This window comes from Colossoma macropomum, unplaced genomic scaffold (genome assembly GCF_904425465.1).
Source record: "Colossoma macropomum unplaced genomic scaffold, Colossoma_macropomum, whole genome shotgun sequence".
Classification (NCBI taxonomy): domain Eukaryota; kingdom Metazoa; phylum Chordata; class Actinopteri; order Characiformes; family Serrasalmidae; genus Colossoma; species Colossoma macropomum.
In genome coordinates, this window is record NW_023494795.1 from 36,809,489 (window position 1) to 36,834,955 (window position 25,467).

General features: G+C 39.5%; 1 protein-coding gene across 2 annotated transcripts in view; it reads right to left on the reverse strand.

The window, feature by feature from the left end:
* Nucleotides 1-25,467, reverse strand: part of hmcn1 (hemicentin 1) — a 142,396-nt gene that overhangs the window by 26,983 nt on the left and 89,946 nt on the right. For both annotated transcript variants that reach the window (XM_036582339.1, XM_036582340.1), the window contains exons 41-69: nucleotides 24,031-24,206; nucleotides 22,845-22,941; nucleotides 21,922-22,044; nucleotides 21,675-21,830; nucleotides 21,094-21,369; nucleotides 19,367-19,534; nucleotides 14,713-14,826; nucleotides 13,838-13,924; nucleotides 13,536-13,727; nucleotides 12,464-12,637; nucleotides 11,558-11,671; nucleotides 10,882-11,024; nucleotides 10,623-10,773; nucleotides 9,488-9,676; nucleotides 9,138-9,251; nucleotides 8,104-8,291; nucleotides 7,491-7,587; nucleotides 6,821-6,982; nucleotides 6,624-6,737; nucleotides 6,053-6,255; nucleotides 5,456-5,537; nucleotides 5,021-5,152; nucleotides 4,466-4,615; nucleotides 3,447-3,606; nucleotides 2,747-2,871; nucleotides 2,377-2,560; nucleotides 1,943-2,040; nucleotides 1,103-1,381; nucleotides 637-833 (exon numbers count right to left, since the gene is read on the reverse strand). In XM_036582339.1, coding sequence (XP_036438232.1) covers nucleotides 637-833; nucleotides 1,103-1,381; nucleotides 1,943-2,040; nucleotides 2,377-2,560; nucleotides 2,747-2,871; nucleotides 3,447-3,606; nucleotides 4,466-4,615; nucleotides 5,021-5,152; nucleotides 5,456-5,537; nucleotides 6,053-6,255; nucleotides 6,624-6,737; nucleotides 6,821-6,982; nucleotides 7,491-7,587; nucleotides 8,104-8,291; nucleotides 9,138-9,251; nucleotides 9,488-9,676; nucleotides 10,623-10,773; nucleotides 10,882-11,024; nucleotides 11,558-11,671; nucleotides 12,464-12,637; nucleotides 13,536-13,727; nucleotides 13,838-13,924; nucleotides 14,713-14,826; nucleotides 19,367-19,534; nucleotides 21,094-21,369; nucleotides 21,675-21,830; nucleotides 21,922-22,044; nucleotides 22,845-22,941; nucleotides 24,031-24,206 — 4,445 coding nt within the window. The remainder of the gene's footprint in view (nucleotides 1-636; nucleotides 834-1,102; nucleotides 1,382-1,942; nucleotides 2,041-2,376; nucleotides 2,561-2,746; nucleotides 2,872-3,446; nucleotides 3,607-4,465; nucleotides 4,616-5,020; nucleotides 5,153-5,455; nucleotides 5,538-6,052; nucleotides 6,256-6,623; nucleotides 6,738-6,820; nucleotides 6,983-7,490; nucleotides 7,588-8,103; nucleotides 8,292-9,137; nucleotides 9,252-9,487; nucleotides 9,677-10,622; nucleotides 10,774-10,881; nucleotides 11,025-11,557; nucleotides 11,672-12,463; nucleotides 12,638-13,535; nucleotides 13,728-13,837; nucleotides 13,925-14,712; nucleotides 14,827-19,366; nucleotides 19,535-21,093; nucleotides 21,370-21,674; nucleotides 21,831-21,921; nucleotides 22,045-22,844; nucleotides 22,942-24,030; nucleotides 24,207-25,467) is intronic.

A 25,467-nucleotide genomic window follows, 5' to 3' on the forward strand; every position in this document is an offset into this window, starting at 1 on the left:
AACTCAGTAAATAAATAGAAATTGTACACTAAAATTCGCAGAAAATTTTCATGTTTAAGTTTGTTCTCTGTAGAGGAGTATGCAAATCATATATGTTAGGAGAAGCTACAAAATTCACAGAATTTAACAGCGCTAGAAGAAACACTATGTGTTTACAAATGTTTGCTTGAATGCAACTAATTATTTGCATACAATACAAACTAAGGCAGCTGTTAAGTGCAAATGAATATAATACACATGAATGCATGAGACAATTGGCAGAACAACACTGCAAATAAATAAGTACTACAATAGTTGACTACTATCAATCAATTACTATAAGTATTTGAGAATTAATTTACAAGAGCTAATAACAACAGAATTAATTCCCATAAACTATTATTATCTTTAACAAACACAAGCTTTTACAGGAATTCAAGATATTCAGTATCTCTATTTCTTGCATGTATCATGCTATCTCTGATCTTGTTTTAATACTCAACTATATTCGATAATATTCACTAATAAGAGTGCAGGTACATATTCATCCAATTGCAAAACTCTACTTAAGCATTAACCAATTATAACACATCATAGTACAGCTTTGACAAAGTACACAGAGCACACAGCTCATAGTTAGTGGACTGGGTGTCAGACCTGTGCGGAGCTGATCCGGAGCACTTCTCCTCCACGGAGGAGGCGCAAGCCGTCCGTCTGGGGCAGCGGTCTGCCATCCTTCACCCAGGTAAGCGTGGGGACAGGTATGCCCTCTGCCTCACAGAGGAGCTCCAGAGCATGGTTCACCACCACCGACACCTCAGTGGGGAATCCAGAGCCATTTATCCGTGGAGGATCTGAGAAATGGAGGAGTCAAACTATGATCCATCTCAAACATTTTTTGAAAAAATTAAGCACCATGCCATGAGAATAAAATCATTCAAAATAATCACACTTCTTGTCTTTGTTACTTGATAGATATAAGTAAAATCCTTACAAGTAAAAACAGAATATGTGAGCAAAAAGAATCCCAAATATATAGTTTTCTCCAAATACCAAATATATTATAGTACATACTAGATACATTATTTCTATCTCTTTTTTCACTGTCTTTCTCTCTTCTCACCCAGCACTTTGAGGTTAAAGTGCCGATGGGCCTCTCCGGCCTGGTTTCGTGCAGCGCAAGTGTAGCGTCCTGTGTTGTAGACCTGGATGTCGGATATCTGCAGAGTGCTGTTATGGTTCAGCAGGGCGATGTGGGAGTCCAAAGGCAGAGCAGCACCCTCCTTCAGCCAGGAGACCGTAGGGGTGGGGGTCCCATCAGAGATGCACACCAGAGCCACCATGCTCCCTTTAACCAATGTCACATCATCTGTGGTTCCTGCTCCATCCAGACTTGGGGGAACTGAACATTCACCAGTATTTAAGAAGCATAATAATAATAATAATAATAATAATAATAATAATGTCAACTGTTTATTTAGTGTGTGGAATAAGAGCATAATGTTCAAGAAAATATTCCTATTTTCAAAACAGCATTAACACAGAAAAACAATAATTAAATAAATACTAAAATCAATAATATACACAGTAGTGTGCAAAGGTTTGGTCGAAGTACATGTTTTGTTGTGAAAATAAGTTAACACAACAGAACAAACTTCTGCACAATTTAATGCAATGAATTTAACATGTTGGAAAAAAAATAAAATGTGGCCTGTGCAAAAGTTATTGCACATTTTCTATTTTATTTGTTTCCTATATGTTAAACTTTGCTGCAAAATATTTTCACTTAGAAAATCAACCAAGAATGTTATCCTATTAGGGGACAGTTATGGAGAAATATTTTCTCTGCAGGATTGGATTAAATTGTCAAAGAAACACATTTATTTATTCATTTTTTGTTGAGAACATGAAATTCAAAATAGGTACTTTTGAAAAACTGACCATGTAGGTTAAATGAACTCACCATACACCTGCAGACTGTAGTGTTTGTTGTCCACTCCAGCACGATTGGAGGCCACACAAGTGTAAGTGCCTTCATCTGACACTTGAACACGGGCAATGCTGACCAACATTGAGTGCATTCAGTTATAATCACATACAGCTACTACATTCGTATTAATTTCAATTACATGCTTGTATAAAGTTTTACCTTTATTTCCCACCCTATTCAATTAATTACGTCTTTGGAAATGTATTAGAAAAGAAATGAAGCCAGAGAAAATACGTATTTATCTGAATCTAATTACTGTGGGACAAAAGGGTTTTTAATCCATAGTCAGAGAGATGAGTAAGGTAATAATGAAACCTAATATGAGGCTTCTACACCTTAAAATTAGAGTAAACTCTTTTGCACTCGGGAGGAGTTAACACTGGTGACTTGAATGAATATGGGCTTACCGGAGGACTTGTCCAGCAGAAAGCAGTCGTAAGTGGGCAGACACGGGCACGGGCAGGCCATTTTTCAGCCAGTTGAGATGAGGAGTGGGGGAGCCACTGGCCACACACTCAATGTTCACTGAGCTGTCCAGAACTGCAGTTAACTCCTCAGCCACGGCTCCGTTACTCTGTATCACTGGAGGGACTGAAGAAAAAAAGGAAATGTTTGCTATGTCTTACCTTAAATGGACATTGAGATTATTCTTAGAAGGACCACAAAGAAACATACACATTTCATCAGAATAATGTCACAGGAAGATATAGCAATGTTCTTTGTCTTTCCCTAACATTTTTTTCATTTTATTTTGTGTTACTGTGAACTGAAACTTACCATACACATTAAGATTAAAGACCTTGTCCTCCTCACCAGCCTTATTGGTGGCCAAACACGTGTATTTGCCGCTGTCTGCTGTGTGGGCAGCTGTTACCGTCAATGTACTGCCATCTGGACTGATTCTGCAGGAATAGACAACACACACACACACACACATCACTTTGTGTTAATAACTTTAAAATAAATTAAAGATAATTTTCTGAAGTTTCTGAAGAACCACTGGCTCTTGGCTACATATTATTTGGGTGATGAATCATTCTCAGCACAGCGCTGACAGTGACATGGTAGTGGCCTGATAGTGTCTGTGGTGCTGGTAAAAGTGCATCATACACAGCAGTTTTTATTTTTTTTTTATACAGGTCTTTGCTAGTTTGAGAGTGCTCGACCCAGTATCTTGTCAGCAGCAGTGTTGTGGTCAGAAACTGACCACTGATGAATGAGGTACAGAGTAGTTGACAGCTTCTGCACGAAAACAGATGGTTGGTATGACTACAATTGGTAATTCTGCACATATATAGTGGACCTTACGAAAAGGCCACTGAGTACAAATATAAAATACGCATTTGTAATAAAATGGAGAGTCTACATATATATTTCTGCTTACATTTTGATAACACTGAGAACAGAGCAACTTATATAACTAACATTCCTGAGGCCTGGCTGAGGCAAGCACTAAAAGATCTCCACAGACACACACCTGATATTCTTGAGGCCAGTTCGGCTTAGAGCTTGCCCGTCCTTCAGCCACTGGATGGTGGGGGGCGGAGTTCCTTCTGCCCGACACACAAGCTGGATACTGTCATTCAGCAGGACATTCACCTCGCCAGGCAGCTCTGAACCTATGATGCTCGGTGGCACTACCACACAACCGGTATGACGGATTAGTCAATCAACCAGTCAGTAAATTAAATAACTGTTTTTGATTGAGGCACAATATGAGCAGCCAACCAAAACAGACGTTAATCACAGCACTGTGGCACCTTAGCACATTATTTACAGCCATTTATCTTGGCAAAAATGTGTGTGTGCTTATGAAAACACCATATATCATCAGAATAAATGCAATTCACAATTATAGTACAATGTTACTAGAATTTATTGTTTGTTTGTTCTAGTGTGAGCTATTCTGAAGAACAAACTAACTCGAGATTTATAAAATTCCATCCAAATTCCAACACCTGATTTAATTGATGAAGGTTTGATAAGCCAAACTAGGTACTGGATGATAATTACAAATAATACTGAGCTGCCACAAGGATAAGTTCACAAATAGTTAAGTAAACACATGGACATAAAAATCACTAGTTATTTATTAATATTATTCATATTTATTCTAATACTAGCATTTTTCTGAGTGAATAAACATCTACTGCCCAGATAAATGCTTTTTAAATCACTTTCTTAGGTGCCTAAAACATTTGCAAATGGTAAAAATGTTTGCAAATGGTAAAAACGATGGTATACATATTAAATTATTAATCATTCAAAACATATTCATAATAAAAAGGTAAGAAATAAAATTAATACTTTGGTAAATTGTAGTAATATTAATAATATTAGCTCTAATATACAATACTAGAAATAATAGCTTGTTAGAGAAAAAGCAAAGCAGCTAAATAGACTTCACAAACAAGGTTTCCATTCAGATTTGTCGAAGTACTCTAATCTGATCGTGGCCATCCAGTGAATATTTAGTAGTAAATTTTGGGTATTTACCCTGTATGGTGAGGTGGTAGCTCTTGCGGGCTTTGCCCTCAACATTAGATGCCAAACAGGTGTAGGTACCACTGTCAGACAGCTGGGAGCGGGCGATCTGCAGTTTGCCACCTCCTGACAGGATATGCATCTCCAGAGACTCTGAATTCTCTAGAAAGAAGTCCAAAGAAGATCATTCAGGGCAGCCAAATGAGTTAAAGAAAAAACAGAATATTTAGCATAATTCTTGAATCTTATTACCGTGGTATAAACAATGTGCCTATTGTTAAGTGATCTCAAACAGACATGCTTATGAGGTTTCTGATAGTGTAAGACTGCTAGTTGGAAAACTGTGTAAATTAGATTTTTTACAAAAATGTCCCTTAAATGAATGTATACAGGGATGAATATTCGGTTGAATGGCCTTTCTTACTAGTGGATGGCCAAAGCACTGTGCAGTTTAGTGTTTTTCTAGCTCCAACCCAGCAAATTCAGCACACAAAGGGTTTGATAATTAGCTGTTGAGAAGCACTATGAATGAAGAGTACTAGACTATAGTTATGTGTTCTTTCTCACCGATTACTCTGCCATTCTTTAGCCAGGCAAGGCTAGGAGGGGGGATGCCCGTGGCATCACAGGCGAAGGTCACTGGGTTACTAATGGTCTCCACCACATGCTCTTCTGCCGGGCCGTCAATACTTGGAGGCACTGCTCACACACACACACACACACACACACACACACACACACATACATGGTGTAGATTTCATTAGAAACTAAAAAAATGTTTTATAACTTTTAAAACTATAATTGTGACACTGCTGATGTGTACAGTGCTGAATATATATTATATACAGTGCTGAAAACCTGTAGTAACTCTACACATATGAACATACATAGAAAAATAGAGGACAGTGTGAATGAGTGGTGAGAAAGACAACAAAGCAACATAAAATACTTCTGCAAATAACAGATGGGGGATTTTAATAAAGGTCTGTGGTCATTTCTAACCATAGATATTAAGATGGAAGTTCTTGTCCACCTGGCCTGCTATGTTCGTGGCCTTGCAGACGTACTGGCCAGTATCGGACACCTGAAAGACACAGAAAGAAGAACCTTAATTTAATTTTAGAATAGTTTCTTAGGCCAAAAACAACAACTCAGCACAAGCATGCAAACGCAAATGACAACAACTAAACATGTGGACAGTATGCTTGTCTGCTAAAATAGCTGACCGGGGGAGCACACTGGCGGTATAAGACAATTTGTCCAGGCCTGGCTGTCGCTATAGTGTCCCTTGCAGCACCAGTCAGAATGCAGCTTGTGCTTGCATTGCCTTATGAACTGCGTGATGTGGGTCTCCCTGCTTCCCTTGCTGAACGTTTGTCCATTTGCATAAATAACAGTATTTAATACTGTGGTAGAAACCACAATAACAAATGCACAAGTCACATTAGCCTCACAGCTGTAGTGCAAAACTAAAGCAGCAAATTTCAGACACCAAATATGTCTTGGCTGGGATAATGAGAAATTGGTTTAAATTAGATTTTTCACTGAACTATCACTTTAATCCTCTTCTTTACATAAGAGAAACATGCATACACACACCTCTGCTCCCTTAAGTTCCAGCATCTGTCCATCCGCAAGGATGCGGAGGTTGGCAGTCTCTGTGATGAGGCGTCCATTCTTGTACCAGCTGATGGTGGGAGGGGGCACAGCGTTTGATCGGCACTCCAAAGTGACTGAATTCCCCACACGCACACTGACCACTACAGGTGAGTCTCCGCTGCCATCCCTGATGCTGGGGGGCACTGCAGGGTAAAACAATTTACAAACATATGTTTACTGATGATTACTGGTGATATTATTGATTAGCTGACACAATGAAAGAGCCAGGATTAAAGACAAAATTAGATACTGGTAGACAGTGTTGATCAGTCATCATCGTATTGTGAGAAAATGCCAAGAATGTCTTCCCTCTGAATGGTAAATCAATTGTAATGGTAATTAATTGGCTTGACTTAAACCTTATTTCATAGAAATTAGAAGAAATTAAACACAGATTATTTCCATATGCCTCAGCAAGAAATGCTCAGAAATAAAATGCTTGCAATTTTTCCTGTGGAAAATTAAATTTGACTCATATCTCTCTCTCTCTCTCTTATATGTAAACACTGACCAAACACTGTGAGGTAGATGAGCTTTTGGGCCTCTCCTGCTGGATTGATGGCCACACAGCTGTACTTCCCACCATCAGACATCTTAGCCTTTAGAATCTGCAAAGTACGGCCACCTGAAAGTGAAAAAAACAGAGACATTGTCAATGCAAATACTTGACACCATGTGCTACCTGTGTGCATATGTATGTCTGAATACCTGGCATGATGACAGCGTTGGCGTTAGCTTGTATCGGTCTCCTGTCTTTGAGCCAGCTCAGAGTGGGAGGTGGGAAGCCAGTGGCCTCACAGCTCAAAGAGACAAAATTATTCACCACCACTGTCGCATTCTCCACACTTACACCCAGTATGGAGGGAGGAACTGCAGCAGATAGCAATAAGGCAATCATTTTATGACAGAAATGTTCATAACACTGACTGTCTGACCCATCAATGTAATATGTGTACTAAACTAATGAATCAACTTGGAATGCTTAACCCTATCAAACTGGTGAATGCATTCAGAGAATCTGCTGAAGTCCACTAAATAGGTTAAATGTACTGCCAGAATTGCCCAAATTGGACAATTATTTTGCTTTGTTTATTCATGTGTGCCTGATGTGCTACAATGACATGTTACTCCTATTCAAGCATTTTCTTGTTCTAAAAGGCAATTAGTGACACAAATTACACACACAAAAAAAATTGGCTTTGCTAGATCACATTCTTAACCTATCAAATAAATGCCAAAACAGCACTGAAAAATCAAATTATCAAAGAGTAGAAACCGACACTCATTTTTTTGTCTGTTTTGAAGGAAACCAAATTCTTCAATGTTTAATTGAATGAACCATGAACTTCTCGGTAAGTGTAACGATGTAAAAACTCACCATGTACATTGAGATTAAAGTGTTTCTCTGCACTTCCGGCCATGTTTTCAGCCACACACACATAGCGCCCCGTGTCAGTCACCTGAGCATTCAAAATCTTAAACACACAAAAGAAACCACACATATAATAACTATTCCACAAAATAACGTAGATTACAAAATACACTTCACATGTGTTAACTTGGACAGAACACAATAAGTCCATCCTTAAAACCAAAGAAAACTCATTGTACAATGTAAAATGTAACTAAAAATGTAGGCTCAGTTCATCACATGTTCAACTTTTAAAAGATCTCAGCAAAGACAAAAACACTCCAAGACTTGAAAGTATATCAACATTAGCTGTCTTTAAAAAGTGAACTGAATAGTAGATATATTCCACTGCAAAAACACTTTTTTTATTCTATTTTTCCTTTTTTTCAACGGAACTGCCCCCTCAGACAGAGAAAAGGTCAGTTCCTTTCAAAATTCGTTCAGTTCAATTCAGCATTTTCAGTCACTGAGCTAATTAACGTTTTTAAACTGATCCCATAAACTGACCATAAACAGAATCAACCAAGCCCAGCAATTCAGAAGGAAGACGTTTCCAAATGCTTCTCTCTATCCATCTCACCTGCAGTGTCCTGCCATTGGACAGCAGTGTGTGTGTCCTGTCTGCGTGCAGAGGCTGGCTGTCCTTGATCCAGCTGATTTTAGGAGTGGGGCTTCCATCTGCATGGCACTCTAGTAGTGTGGTCTTATTCACCAACACTACCACCTCAGCAGGGACGTCTCTGTCAGCTCCACGGATAGAGGGGGGCACTGCAAACACATATACATACCCTCACTATCCGCTTTATAGGAAATCCCGGCCTGTACATGATTGTGGCCGTGGTATGAATGTATCAGGCATATCGGTGAGGCTATAAAAGTCGTTAGTGTTTTAGCAAAAATTTAAAATTTTATCTCTTTTTTAGAGATAAAACATACATGAAATACTTCCAAATATATTAACCTCAAGTATCTTTTTCATAACTACACAGGATTAATTTCTCTTAGCATGTGCAACAATACTGTCACATTGCACAGCTCTGTAATAATTTGAGAGCGGAAGCAGCCAACAGTGGTCCTTGTGATGAAGCCCTGATGAAGGGCTACGGTATTGCTAACATAAACTGTGTTTTTGCAGTGGAGTCCAAAAGTTTGACACCACATTCAAAATCTGGTGTCTTTTTTTCATTTAAACCTGGAAATAAACAACAGAAAGTTAGAATCTTGAGAAATTTAAATCAAAGTTATGACAATTAAAATGAAGAAGAATTATTCAAAATTCTGCATTACTTTCTAGACCGCTATTTAAACTGAAGCAAATTTGTAAAATTGACCATATTAAGGCCTCTGTATAAAAAGGTCTTTTTTATTCTTTGTTTTTAGTCTTATTCCTTTTGCACAAACTTATTGCTAATATCATTTGTAATTAAAAACTTTGCACTAAATTAGAAAGGAGTGCAAAACAGAACCATTTTCATAAGTGGTCTCAGACTTTTAGACCCCACTGTGTTATTTAATATTTACTCCAATATAACTGCTAATAAGTGTTACAAGACAACAAGGACAAATGTTGACAACATGCGATATGCTGCTACATCCTTTTTCGGATGTACTTACACAACACTCTGACATCATATTGGATTGAGTCTTCTCCAGCCTCATTGACAGCCACACATGTGTACCTCCCAGAGTCCTCAGCTTGAGCTCGGGGAATCTGAAGCACTCTCCCACCTCCCAGGACACAGAAAGATCATACATATACACTCACACAAACCCCAAATTTTCATTAAACACATAAAATCAAAGTACATTCAGACTGTCAGAAGACTGTATATCTCCCATAATATTATCAAATTCTTATAGTTCAGATGCATCCGTAATAAAAGACAAGCGCATACAATGAGTAAGCATACAGTAAGTAACCTGATTATAGCTTTATGCACACAAACAGGGATGAGCACGCTCACCAGGTAAGATGAGAACTCTGTCGTTGGACGTGAGTGGTCGTCCGTCTTTGTACCATGTGAGTGTGGGAGGGGGGACCGCGTTGGTCTCGCAGTAGAGGGAGATGGGGTTATTTAAAATCACATCCTTCTCCTCCCCAGCAGAGCCAGGGCCAGAGCTGGAGTCCCCATTTCCCCGGAAACTAGGGGGAACTGAAACAAAGGGCATTTTATCATGCATTGCACCTTCTTCTACAAATTACAGAAATGGATACAGAAATGGATATTAAGGCTGAAATTTCCCAGTACTTATTTTTATGACTGGCGGTGAAATTCTTGGCCTATAAGAAAACTGCAGTGAGACCAATCAATCACTAGAGGGAACCATAGACCACCATCACTAGTCTGCTGGTGCATCATTAGGCCTCTCTCAAATTAAACTATGCTTAGGGTTGCATATCTGTTCAACCTGTATGCTAAACATATAATAAGAGAAGCGGGGATAAAGGAAGATGAAAGACAATTAAAAATTGGTGGAAAAACATCAATAAACTTCGATTTGCGGATGAGAAGACATTCATGGAAAACCAGGAAGATTTAAAGGTTGTTGTAAGGAAAATTAAAGAACAGTGTGAAAAGATGGGACTTCTGCTTGAAATAATAAAAACAAAGGTTTTGACAATGATGAATAGTTATTAATTATTAACAAATAATGATCCAGCAGTCAAGAAATATAACACAGATTGGAACTTAAGGTCTTCAATTCATTGGAAAAGATAGTTGTGCTCGGAACAGTTGAAGGTAAAAGAGGAAGACGACCAGCTACAAGATATATAGACACAATCAAAGATGTCATGAAAATGCTATTAGGAAGCCTGAAGACCCAAACAGATGACATGACGTTCTGGAGAAACATTATCCATACGATTGCCAGGAGCCTGAACCATCTTGCTGGCATATATTAATAATAATAATAAACTAAACTAGAATTCTATGTTGTGTTTGACAGTATTAATCAAAGTAATAATCAAAACTTTGAAGAATTTCTATGTTCTGGTGATTTTTATTCTAAAGTGGTAAATGTTAAATTTTTAGGTTTCACGGCTTGAAGCATGAGGACTAGAGGTTGGAATTCTGAGTTGTGTGGGAGCCTGTTCACCTTGTATATTTACATCAAAGTCCTTCTCATCCTCCCCAGCAATGTTGGTCGCAACGCAGGTGTACCGGCCTGTATCAGACACCTGAGCTTGTTTAATCTGGACTATACGACCATTAGTTGTTATTGTAATGCGGCCATCTGCCTTCAGGATCTAGAGAGAAAGAGAGAGAGAGAAAAATCAGTTATATGTAAACTAGGACAACATAATATGACATTCATTTTTGTTAAATAATAATATGGCTGTGTTAGTGTCTCTGACCTGGCCATCCTTGTACCACTGTAGAGAAGGAGTTGGGATGGCCTGAGCCTCACATTCAAGTGTCAGGGTGTTGTTGACTTTAATCTTGATCTCTTTGGGGGCAAATCCTTCTCCTAGGCCATCCTTACTGATAACAGGGGGAACTACATGGGAAACACACACACACAAAGGGGAATTCCACCAACTTTTCAAGATTTCTGCATAGCTCAATTATTGAGATGTAAACAAGTCAGAGTGGTTTGATGTAAATTAGTTTATTGTAGAGAAAATTACCAACTCAGATTATTTTACAGCAGTGCTGATAGAAACTAGGAGTCACAATGTCTACAAAACAAATATAGCCATTTTATTAATGGATTTAACATACATTAGGCCACTTTCTCAAAACAATCATAAAGCAATGTCTCAGACATCAGGTAGCATACTCATAACCATTTCATATAATAACTTTCTGTGACGGAGTCTTTAGACTTCTGGTTCCTATAACCACTAATGTGAAGATTTCAGACGTGGACATTTTCTCTACAACAGACCATTTCATATCAAACCATTCTGAATGACTTTCTTTACACCTTAACCATTTTAATATGTGGAAATTTAGGAAATCTATGAAATTCCTCTTTCAGGCAGCAGTTTGGTCAAAATTATAAAAAAATAATAGCTCTCAAACACTCACTATAAACTTTGACCTCGTAGTTCTTCAGGGTCTCTCCAGCCTCATTTGTAGCCACACATGTGTATCTGCCAGCATCTTCTTCCTGTGCGTTCAAAATCTGCAGAGTGCGGCCTCCTGAGAAGAGGAATACAGGGAATGACCAAACGCATACTAGGGATCTCTGCAGTCACTAATAATGATTTCCTTCAAATAAATATAACCATGCTGTATGTTTACTATTATGTTTTTTCAGGGCTGTCAAACAATTCAAATAATTAATTAATAATTAATAATGATTATTGCAATAATTTGTGCACTTCAGGATGATTACGTCATAATTAGTCTTATTCGCTCAAATTTGACCCTAAAGAACAATTTTTTTTTATTTAAAATGTTTTTGTTATAGCTATATGGGTGAACAAAATAAGGAATGAATGAAATAATGTGAACATAGTTTCCGATTTCCAATTTCCAATGTCCATCTTAGTCTGCTGAAGATGTGCTCCAGTGCTAACGCTTTGCTTACTTATTTAAGACTCTACATTTTTGCTTAAGACTTTAAATCCTTCAGTGATAAACAAATTCACCACGGCAGTAGGTAAAAATAACTTCTTGCCATTTAAAAACTGTATTTGAAACAAGAGGGCTACAGTCGTGGAGGCAAACCAACAGCTTACAAGCAGTCGGGCTTGAGGCCAGATGGGTTCAAAAGCAAACATGTTAACTTTGACAGCCCTAGTTATTTATTGCTAATTCATTAAGTAACCCTAAAAAATTGTAGATATCACTGGTGATAACAAAAGTAATTTTATATCAATTATTCCTGTCAATGTAAAGCAACAATATGTAGGATTATGTAGGATAACTTAGGTATCATGGTATGCAGGTAGAAGTTATGGTGCAGTAGACTGTGCTGGGATTTGTAACCTGGCAGCACTCTGACATTCCGACTAGACTCGAACGGTGTTCCATCTTTAAGCCAGGTGATGATGGCGGGTGGGTAGGATTGAGCTTCACACACAAGAGATGTGGGACTGTTCAGAGTCACAGTCACCTCCTCAGAAGAGCCCTCTGGTCCAGAGCCAGCGATGGTGGGAGAAACTGGGGTACAAGCACACACTTTAGCATTCACTCATAATATATAGACATACACAGACGATCCCCAGCCCCAAACCAGACTATACAAAAGGAGGCCAAAACAAGCTAGTCTTTTGTATTGGTCAAGGCACTAAAGTTTCACTCCTTCATTCTTTTTCAAGGTTCAAAACGAGAGTTTTGGCGAAACAAAAATCTGCACAATTTTCCCTTACTTAAATTGATCAACTGGCGTCAGCTTATTTTACTGATACATTTAAGAGTGTTTTAAAGTGTTGCATTTAGTAAGTTTTACTAGTTCAAAATCTATTTATAGTATCAATCTAAAATCCAATATCAGCCAGTCTTATACTTAAAGAGCTGCAAAATCATGATAATTCTACGAAGCTGATGCACCTAACAAGTAAAGGATGATTATACTCCACTAATTACCATCACACAAACTGCATGCCTAAGTAATTACAGCATCAACTTAGAAGTCTGCAATCCTGCGGGACACGAGGGATTCACAATATCTTTGCGGCCTGGGACTAATTTTGCAATCTAGCGTATATCACAGTGACATAATGCTGATTATGTGACAGCTCAAATCTCAATCTCAATCTGTCACATTAACAGTATTATGTGACATTCACTGGTCAACAAAATCTACATAATGTCACCTCAAAAATTGTGATGACACAACCAGAAAAAACCACAGTATAAGTGTTTATAAATGTTTATGTGGGTCTACATCACTCATGAAGGGCTTATGTAGATGCCACACATCTTTATGAACACTGCCCTACAGTAAAGTGTTACCCATTTCTTTTCCATGTTATACACTTAAGAACACTTTTAACTGCAGATGCACTGTATAAACACAAAACCATAAACAGACACACAAACATAGACAGAGACGTACCAAGAACATTGAGGTTAAAGTGTGTGCTCCTGTCTCCAGCACTGTTGGATGCAAGGCAACTGTACCGGCCAGTGTCCACCACCTGAGCGTCGCTGATGTGCAGGAAGCGCCCGTGTGACATTACCTGCAGCCGTGCCTCCTCCACCACCGGTTGGCCATCCTTCAGCCATGTTATCTCAGGCACCGGGTTCCCTAATAGGTCAATGCACATATTACAGGAAAGGCAGGGGAATTTTGAACACGTGTAATGGTGAAACTGTGCACTTGTGTGTATGTGTATGTGATCACTGTGCATGGCGTACCGGTGACCTCACAGGTCAAAGTGACATTCTGTCCCTCCTTCACTTTCACATCTTGTAGCACACCTTCATTTACAATGCTGGGGGGAACTAATGACAAACAGATCAACCAGCTTTTACAACATATGCTAAAATGCAAGATCAAAGCTCAAAACTAACTAACCCAACTGGCTGTGACAGGGTCAGACAGCATAAGAACCACAAACAAAAATATATACTTAAGTATTATTCATGCAGAGATTCTTAAGTAGAGATGCACAGTCATACTGGTGTCATATTGGTATTAGTATTTAGTTACCAAAAAACAGTTTGTGAGTTCAGACTAGCCTTCAACATATGGTGGTAGTATGAGGGAAGACTGTGAATGAGGAAGGGAAGGGAAGAGAACTATTGAGAATTTGGGCTGGAGTTCTGGGCAGTCTCTGCCTGGAGCTCGCAGACAGAACACCCTCTTTTTAACTGTGGTAGAACTGACAGAATTGAGGAACAGAGATGAGATGGGGTGGTGGTGGAGAATGCAAAAACTAGATTGGAAGGAGGAGGGGTTTCAAGTATGGTCCTGCCCCAAATTCCAGTTATTCCTTAGCTCCATATATCGACCTTGGACAGCTGTTTAGATTTGATTTTGAACTTTTGCCAGGCATAATATTTAGATGCCACTGGGCTCTGCTATTTTTTACTGCATTTGTAACTCTCTACAAATTATTTCTTTACAATGCTAATCCAGCCAATTTCTATATTCTATAAATAGCAGATATCGGTATCAGCCCCTAATTCCTATATCAGTGCATGCTTACTTTAAGGCTAACTTACAATGAGTATTTCAACTGTTTGAAATTACAACATTACAATTGCCCATAATCTGTCCATAATATTACCCAGTACATCCAGGTCAAAGTTCTTCCTGTCCTCTCCAGCAGCATTGGACACGATACAGGTGTATCTCCCAGCATCCTCCACTGTGGCATGCATCAAACGCAGGCTTCGCCCACCTGTGAAGACCACAAATGAAATAGGTCTAATTGGTCGCTTTTTGCTCAGTGGCATTGCACAACCAATACAATACACTTCAAAACAACAACGATCAGGGTAAATCCTGCTAAATTCAAGATGTTAAAGCATGTTTGTCCACTGAAATCTAGATAAAAGGGCAATGGATTCTACATGACAAGCTAAAACCTGAGTAGACTAATATATCAATGTGAGGAGCCAATTATTAATCTCAGCATTACTATACTCTTTTGTGGAATAACTGAACTGAATGGTCTCCCAATAGTGGACATGTGCATGAGGGATGAGTTTCCCCTTAGTTTTGTACTGGACTTGTGCATGCATTTCATGGCATTAACTGATAATTTACATTATCATCTAAGCTTAATGATCTGGCTCCTTACTCCACTGGCCAACCGGATATTCCATTATTTAGAACGGAGCCCGGACAGAAAATTCTGCTACTGCAAGCAGCAGTATTCCGCAGACTGCTGCGGGAACATTCCGTCAAGAGTTCAATTTTCCCTACTTTTGCCATCAACCGCAGTAGCGGAACAAACCGGATGTTGATTTTTTTCTGGAACCATGGACGCCAAACTTTTCATTGTTGAATTCCACATGAACCCAGTGTTACACAACAAAAAATAAAATAGTAGAGTGTCCTCCTGTCTTTTTCCACCCCAAATAAAAAGGTCTCCTCTGATAATCGTGTATTTTCACTGGTACTCTGTTCACCATGTCAATGTTTGCGTGGCTTCATTCCAAAATTGGAAAATGCAGCATGAATTCCAAAATGCATTGAATGCCACTTTCATGAAATGTCTTTTTTTTGATTTAAGACAATATATAATGTGTTTTTTGACAAAGTATTACACATCAGCTGCTGTTCTTTTCAGACCTCTTCTTGTTACAAATGGATCTACAGCACCTTGGAATGAAACTCTTCAATTATTAACAATGGAAGTCTTAAAATCTAACTCTCAACAGTTTCAACAGAATCAATAACCAACCTGTACCTCACAATTCACAAGGTTGCATTGTAGCTCAGAAAAAAACAGCCCATAAATGTCACCATTGTTCCATTAGAAATGGGAGTGTTTGGCCAGACAGCTGTTTAAACAAGTAGCTCAGCTTACCCACACAAATCACTCATTTTCATTCATCTAATTTTGAAAGGTTTTAAAAAAGAATATTTATCAGATCTAAGGAGAAAAAGAGAAAACACTTCATACTCCATCTAGCACATGAATGTAAAGTGTTGATGCATTAAGCTTAAAATATTGTAGACAAGGGCCAAAAAAGGGTCTGTAAAACTGGTTTGTATAACCTTTAGTTTGCCCATGGTCTCACTACTGAGTGGACGGATTTGGATATGCCCAGAAATCTTGCAGAAATGCAATAAAGTGGCCATCAAAGAAGTAAAAACCTAAGTAGGTTTGAAAGTTGAGTGTTCTGGCCCATGTAAGTACACATTTTTGTGCAGTGGAGCTTGATTCACTGCATCTTTTTCCAGAGGTGACCTCTGCCTTGGTTTATGACGTCTGGACCAGAACGGTGGTCAGTGATGGATGTACCTCACACACACCCGGGCGGTTCTCAAGCAGCTGCTGTTTGCTTTGGAGAGCCTGAGTGCACATTTTTCACTTGCTTCAAATACGAGAAGCCTCTGCCTCGCTGTTTGTCTTTTCAATTGTCCCTTTCACACTGTTGCACTTGGCCTCCTGTCATAACGATCTTGTTACAACTCTTTGTGGCTGATTTATAACCACCTGCCTGACCTCTGTCTGTAAGCTGCCACTAAAGACTCCACCTGGATTCTACAAAGGGCAGATGAAATGAATAATAAGGCTGAATATTGGCAGCAACTTATACAATACGTTTTACAATACAAGGGTCTTGATACAATACGACAGCAGCAAAATCAGACATAGAACATCACTGCCGTTTTTTATATTAAATAGGGTCTAATCGGTTGATCAGCTTGCAAATCCTGGGAATGATGTCTAGACGTGGGAGAACTGAGGTTTATTATGTTGTTAAAGTATTTTACCTGAGTGCTGGATTTCTGGCATGGTGTCCTGATATTCCTCATTGGAAAAATTGTACTGCTTAAGCCACCTGCCTCGCTACGGTGTGTTTTTTCCTGTTAGATCACAAGCTTGCCACTAGGCCTGTCACTATCGCAAAATTTATTGTCATGTAAATAACTGAAATTAACAATTGGCTTTTTTTGAAAGACAATGAAATTGTATTAAAGTACAAGTCTTGCTTCCTAGCTAGGGCTGGGCGATAAAACGATAACGATAAGTATCGCGATATAACTTTTCCTCGATAGAGCGATAAGACATGTTTGATAAATTTTCGATATAATACACCGTTCTCACACTCCCACGTTTTAGCGAAAGCCCCAGTGGCGTTTTCTACTGCAAGGAAAGCGACACTACTCTGCTGTTGCCAGGAGAGGGCGCACTTCCGAGTTTTTCAACTTGATTAGAGAGGGAGGAGGCCACGAGTAAAAAAAGGGTCGCCAAATATACTTTAGCAACATCTGAAACGCGGAGTTATACATTCCCTGTTTGAGTGGAGCGACCGGCGATCTGTTCTCCTGTGACCGAGTGTGAATGACGAGATCAGTGACGTAACTGTACTGTCCTACAGTGAACTCACCTCTTTCCGTGCATCCTAACAACTTTAGCGGTGTTAAATTACGTCTGCAGCGCCGTGTTACAGCGGCAAACCGTCATATGTTAGTATTAGTGCATTCTCGAGCAACGAAAGTGAAAGAAAGAAGTGGGTTAATGTGAGTTACAGCCCTGATTTAAACAAAAGTAAACTGAGGAAGCTGTGAGGCATTGGGAAGCGGGAGAGCGCTAGGTTAGCTTTCCAGGCTAGCTGTTTTTAGTTGCTGGCTAACTTGAAGCAGCGCTCCGGCGCTCTGGCACAACACAGTGAATTGATGATATGGTAGATCAAACAAGACACAAAATCACCGCTTTCAGTTTAAACATGCATAAAAGGAGGACTCTGTGACTGGTGCGAGAGATTCACACTGCAGATAATGCTTTTACACAGCGAGCGTCAGATATACTGCGGTTCACCCCTTGAACTACTACGATAGCACAGAGAAACCCAGCCGTCGCTAGCTGGTGTCTGAATACTATGATATGCTCTGACATGGATGTGGTAGGAGTGACCGCAGTGACCTACCGAACCAAGCTGACGATGTTGAGAAACTAAAGAGTTTGTTGGCCACTTGTTTAGCATTTGTAACTGGATAGCCGAGCGCTCGTCACCAGACAGCTAAAAATAATCTTCTTAAATCATGACTATTACAAAAATTGCAGCTGTGCTTTTCCAGCTGATAAAAACAGCTCAGAAACTTTCTCCCACTGTCCCAAGACAGATTTGTGAAATGTTCCACTGTTTGCCGAGTGTTTGTCATGATCGGACCATAAGTGATAGTTTAAAACCACAATTAACCACCCAGGAGCAAAATCAGCCTTCAAATGTGAAAGAAATAATGATTTGACATTTATCGCGATATGTATCGATATCGAACGATATGAATTTTGTTTATCGTGATAACGTTTTTGGCCATATCGCCCAGCTCTATTCCTAGCTGTCAATAACTCACAATTCAGACACAGATAGATGTGCTCTCATAATGAGAATGTCTGGAGACAACCATAAGAAATGTTGGGGTAAATGTAGGCAGGGGTTTAGACTTATTAGGGTGGGAACAAACAGTGTGACATTTCTAAACCAATACAAAACTTTGTGAAGGTGCAGCTCAGAGTAGGGGGCAATGGTGTGCTCGTCAACATTGTCTGACAACAAGGCTGTTGTTAGTCCATGGATGCAATGTACTTTAGCAGGTATGATTGAAAACTGCCCCCACAACTTAATTATTAACTATTAGGCATGTAGATGTTTCTTGTGCAGAGAACATGTTACATGTAGTAAAAATAAACTACGCAGCAAAAAAAGGATTCCATTGGCTAACATAGCATTTTACTTTGTAGCTTGTTTTGCTAGTTAGCTTATTTTGCTAGCCTACCTTGTTAAGCTTGTGTTATCAATTGAACTTCAGACATTAGAAAAGCATGGACTAGATTGGGTGGGTTTTACAGAGGGCAAACCCTGATAAAAAATAGCTCCAATTAAATTCTGTTCCTTGTGATGAAACACAGAATACCGAAAGCCAGCAACCGTAGAAAATTTACATTTTACATTTACATCATTTAGCAGACGCTCTTATCCAGAGCGACTTACAAAAAGTGCAAATAAATTGTGCAAAAAAAAAAAGTGCAAAATAATTGTGCTCAGCTCAAATACTTGTGATCAGGTGATTATGTAATAACTGTGACAGGTCTACTCAGAATGGAGCACTGTTTTCTCTTGTATATACACGTCCTGAGGAAAAGTTGATTCATAAATACATGATGGCCATTTCAATTCATGTGTCAGCAAGAGTTTATTTGCAATATTTTGCTGAATTGATATTTCGAACACAGGTAGTTTGGACATGAGGGCGGTCCATACCTGAGATGATGCGGACAGAGCTGGATGCGATGACTGGCCGGCCATCTTTGAGCCAGGTGATAACAGGGAGGGGGATGCCAGATGCCTCACAGGTAAGGGCCACTGGATTCCTCACCACCACAGTCACATTCTCTGGCACATGGGTCTGCCTGCTGATGCTCGCCGGAACTATATAAACACACAAACCATTCAACAAAGCAACACATAAATATGCATTGGTGAGGAAAGTTACAGATCCAGTAGAATATAATACATCTCGATCCCTTAAAAGTGTCAGAAATTAACTTGTTTACCAAAGAGCATTTCTTGTCTCTTAGATTTGATTTTGTATTTTACTCTACCCTTATAAAAACACATTAAACCAATTCAATTAAATAGTCACTCACTCTGTATACGTAGGCCAATCAAATTTTACTGCTGGAATACGTATGAAGTAGTTGGCCTATATGGTAGAACTGAACAGAAATGATTCTACATGTTTAAATTAAAAACACTTCAGGCGTCATCACTTGCTGCCAGTGGATGTTCCGTCTAAGAATATTTGCCTTGGCATCGCTAAACAGAGATTTAAAAAATCATGCAATAATCTACCTGCCACAGACAACTACAGTGTTGCCAGAGGCACTGTAAATTTTCTGCCATTCATATAGCTAGACAGAATATAACAAGATTTACTGAATGTTACAAATAACAAAGCCTGGGATTCTTTACAAGAGCATATTTTGTATTTTAAATTTCAAGGGCTTTGTCGTAACTTTGGGGGTATGTTTGGCCAAAGCCCTCATCAAATTCCCAGATCAATCCACAATATCATTGATGATGGGTCAATCTGTCTGAACAAAGAATAACACAGCTCTCTCAACTAATAAAGCAATAACTTCCATTTATAATGATTTTAAAGGGCCCATAAGTTACATTTTTCTAGTATTTTATTTTTCTTGAGGTAAACTTACAACATTTGTGTGGTTTTATGTACAAAAAAGGCCAGATTTCCAACTTCTATTTATCCCTTAGAATTAAACAGGCTGGTTTTGTTACTGTGGCTTTAAAGCCTGGTTCATACTGAAAGTCGCACACACCCAGATATGCCCCTGTGAGAAATCTTTGCACATCTGGTGATCGCCGCGTCGCGCATACATGCTGCAGAGTATAAAACACGTCTTCATCGAGAGGAACGCGCACCCCTTTGTCCTCATTCACACAACACTGGACGCGGAAAGCATAATCCAGTCTTAAGACTGAGTTAAGATAAATGAGCTCTGTTCTGACTTTATTGCGCCACATTAAAAAAGCACTCAGAGCGTAAAAATTTCTTAAGACTTAAATATGAAAGGGCTGGGTTTTTTTTGCTGTTGGCTGAACAGGGAGGTATATGTAAATGAGGTATGAGTAAATGAGGTTCTTTTGACATCATAGAAACAATGATTCAAAACAGGTGTATTTTTTTAGTTCAGCTTCCATATATGGTCTTTTTGGACTGGGATATGAATGGTACGTTTTGAAATGTAAATAATGTTTACATTTTTTTTTTGTCAACCTCCTTCATTTAAAAGAGGGGATATTTGGTTTTCCATGATATGGTCCCTTAAATATTATAATTAAGAGTGCAACTCTTTTGATCAAATGCTGCCCCCAAAGTTGCAAGCAACCCACAGCTTGAAAACCACTGAATTTATTATTTAATTAAGTAAATTGATGCATATAGGGCATCTTATACATGTTCTTACCATGCACAGTGACGTCATACTTGCTGTCAGCCTGTCCAGCCACGTTGACAGCGATGCAGGTGTATCGGCCGGTGTGGGCCACCTGAGCGTCTTTGATGTGGAGGAGTCTGCCCTCACTGAGGACCTGCACTCCAGATCCAGCACCTAGGGGCCTGCCATCCTTCAGCCAGGTGACTGCAGGCCTAGGCACCCCGTCCGCCTCACACTGCAGGGTCACATCACCCCCCCTCACCACTGTCACTTCTCCGGTCTCTGATGTACTGATAGAGGGACGAACTAAAGATGACGAGAAGATAAGGAGAATAATGTTTGATTTGGGCAACATAACAAAAAAACGTTTTACAATATATTTTTCCGTATAAGAACAAATCTGAGTAAAAAAACAATTCTACACTGCAGAGCTTGTGTGATCTTTTTATCCAAAATGTTTTCCTCAAACTCTCGCCTTTTCCCTCTCCATAATTTCTACACTGAAAACACAGACGATAATTGATTTCGATAATTATTATTATTGTTATCAGTTATTGTTAACTTTGCATGAACTTACATGTGAGAGAGAGTTTATGCAAACGTGTGTTTACCATAGACTTGCAGGCTGTACTCCTTCACAGCACTGCCGGTGGCACTGGAGGCCTGGCAGGTGTAGGAGGCAGCATCAGTCCTCTCAGCACTGGAGATCTGCAGCTGACGCCCACCAGACAGCACACGCACACGAGAGTCTGCCTTCAACTCCGAGCCTGTACACGCACACACAAACAGGTAAGAGGAAATCAAGATTCAGGAAGAAGCAGAAGAATTAGCTAATGATGATGAAGATGGTGATCTTACCATTTTTCTTCCAGGTGAGGCTGGGTGGCGGGATGCCACTGGACTCACAGACCAGAGTGATAAGTCCACCCTCAGTCACAGTGAGACGAGACACCTCATCAGAGCCACGGATACTAGGGGGGACTGAGAAAGACAGAGAGACAGACAGCAGCGGGAAGAAAGTTTGAGAGAAAAAAGGGAAAGAGAAGTGGGAAGAGGACATAGAAAAGAGAGAGGAGAGAGAAAAGAAAGTGCGACAAAGGAGAGAGAGAGAGAGACAGACACAGAGAAGAGAGAGTGAGACAAAGAGGGAGAAAGAGAGACAGACAGACAGAGGGAAGAGAGAATACAGAGAGGGAGAGAATCAGAAAGAGATAGAGAGAGACAAAGAGAGAGAGAGAGAGAGACAGAGAGAGAGAGAGAGAGAGAGAGAGAACAAATTTATTGCAGCCTGCATTCATCTTCATTAACTAGTCATCATGCTATAAACACATTCACTCTCTCTCCATCTCTCTCTCACACACACACACACACACACACACACACTCTCTCTCTCTGGGGTGTGTGTTGATTAGGAATAAATAATCTTGTCATTCCCACCCAAACATTTGGGAAACGAAAACTGGCAGAGTGAGGATTATTCAGCTTTATCCTCACAGGACCGGGAGCAGAAGACAGAGAGCTCAACACAGCACAGCTCTTTGTCTCTCATATAGACTATTAAGATGATAAACAGAGAGAGAGAGGTGCGGTTCTTTCACCAGCTGCGGTTTGTCCAGCACTATATCATGACATTGCCACTGACATCATCGTCCACAATGCATTGCCACTAGCCACACCCAGCGAACACTTCTCAATTGCAACAGTTTGCATGTAACCATACCAACACCTCGACTGTGTATGTAAGTGTTCAGCATCACTAGCAAGTTGTGAGCCCAACTCACCCCACACGTTCAGGTTGTAGTTCTTCTCCATCTTGCCTGCTATGTTGGTGGCCTCACATGTGTACCTGCCTGTGTCTTGCAACTGGGCACTCGCAATCTGCACACACAAAACAACCCAAACGTTAAATATGCTTAGATACTTAATATCCACTGTATAAGAAACAACCCTGTTCTTTTACTCACTGGCCACTTTTACAGTTACAGACTTAGCCCATCTGCCATGTGCAACCACCCTCTACATCAATCATCATTGGTCAGTTTCTGCCACAGGACCACTAGTGACCAGATACTGTTTGGGTGGTGGACCATTCTAAGCACACCAGTGACCCTGACATGGCAGTGTGGTGCTGGTACAAGAGTATTAGGCACTACAGAATATTAGGCATTACAGAAATCACTGCTAGGTTGAGAGTGGATTACCAGGCAAAATATTCAGCCATAAACTGTGATGCACTTAACACTGTTCTCTAACTGCACACCTCTCTAACTACTATTATTAGTAGTGAATACAGCCGCATGCCAAAGTTTGGGCACCCTGGTCAAATTCCATTTGGTAAATTTTCTAAGGAATAGCTACAAAACCAGGCAGTTTTGAGTTATTTCTTTCTGTAATGTCATGAAAAAACACATTTACATATATCTGCCTATTCTACTGCAGTTTAACCTCACTCATTCATGCTGAAGCTATAACGAGTGTTTCAGCCCGAACTGCTTTTGGAATGAGGCACAATACAGGGCAGCCAATCAGAACTGAAATCATTTACATATATTAATCTTAAAGGCACAGTAATAGAATCAGCCTGTTTAATTCTGAGGGATAAAGAGAGGTTGGAAATGGTCATGTAAAAATAAATTATGACTGTTTTTAGTGCAGAAAACCATACACATTGGACTTTAGGGAGAAGAATAAAGAACAAAAAGAATTTAGAATATTGGCCCTGTAAAGGATGTGTTAACTCATGTTCACTTAGAAATTTAACAAAACATGTAATTTTACCAAGGGAAATAAGTGGCTGGGCAATTTTTTTCCTCTTAGTCCTGGAGGGCTTCAATGTTGCCTGAATGTCTTTACTGGTTCAATACTACTGTACCCAATTCTTTGTAATAGTTTGCAATAGATCAAATTGGTGGAAACTAAATGAAAGATGTGTGCAGGGATTAAGGAAGCAGGGAGGCTGAAACTCACCTGCAGTACGCTGCCGTCCTCAGACACAGTCATTCCCGGCTTCCTGTAGAGTGGTCGTCCATCCTTACGCCAGCTTAAAGTGGGCGGAGGGATGGCATCGCTCTGACAGCGGAGCTCCACCGAATGACCAATCAGAACTGTGCTGTTCACCTCCTCACCCATGATGTTGGGCGGCACTGAAATAGCATTGGCATGCCTTATGAAAGTGGTGCACTGACTTCAGTACAGTCCTGTTATACTGCTCCAACTCCTTACCTCCTATTTATGATTGTATCACCTGACATTTTATCACTCTATCATGTAGGTCCAGTTTACAGTTAAGCCCAGCATATGATGAAGAATTTTTTGTTAGCTATCCTCCAGTATTTCGTCAATGGTCAGTTAGCTGTCCACAGCAACACTGCTGTACCAGCACCACACATGCTACCATGCCACTACCATGTTAGCGACACTGTTGTATTGAGAATGCTGCCCAACAGTGTTCCTGTGGCCAGAAATTGACCAATGATGAATGAGATAAAGGGGTGCTTTGGTAGAGTAGGGAACTTGTGCATGACAGCAGATTGGTTTGTTTGTAATTGTACGCAAATATTGGACCTATGAGGTACGTAGACCTCATAAAATTTTATGAGGTAGGTGTTTTCATGGTGAATATACAGTGGTATGCAACAGTTTGGCCGTCCCTGTTCAAATGACATGTTTTGTTGATTTTCTAAGCAAAAATAAGTACACATCCTCCACAAAGAATGCTCTCCATATAATATTTTAACGCACAATTATTTGTTGAATTTGACATATTGGAAAAAATAAAATGTAAAATGCGGCCTCTGAAAAAGTTATGGCACATTTTATATTTTAAGGTAGATGTTTTTCCCAACATGTTAAACTCAGCAACTAGAGATTATGCACAAAATTTTGCAGAAAATGCCATATTTAAATCTGTTCCCTGAAGAGGATGTGTTAATCTATTTTCACTTTGAAAATTAACAAAACATGTAATTTGACTGTGGTGTTCCAAGTTTTGCAAACAACTGAAAAATGACAAGAAAACAGAAAAGAACAGAACTGAATGATAGTCATTTGTTACATATGATATCATCTAGAAGGTAACTAATATAAAAGTGAAATACAACAGCTGTAACATGTAAAAAAGGCGTAGTTCAAAAGCAAAGCGCACGCTGTGACAGCTTTATGACTTTTCATTTTGAATATAGCTTCAAAATGACACCGGTCTTAAAACTATGTTATTCTTTCAATAAGCTGGTCTCTCAAGTGTGTTTCAGGAGCCGAAAGTTCTGTCTCTGCTCTTTTATCATTCAGGCCTCTTGGCCGCGTCTCCAGAAAAACATGAGCTAGCAGACGATTACCTTCATCTTACAAAGAGTAGAAGCACTTTGTAATGTTCATGAAAACCTTTACCAAAGAGCCTGTATTTCA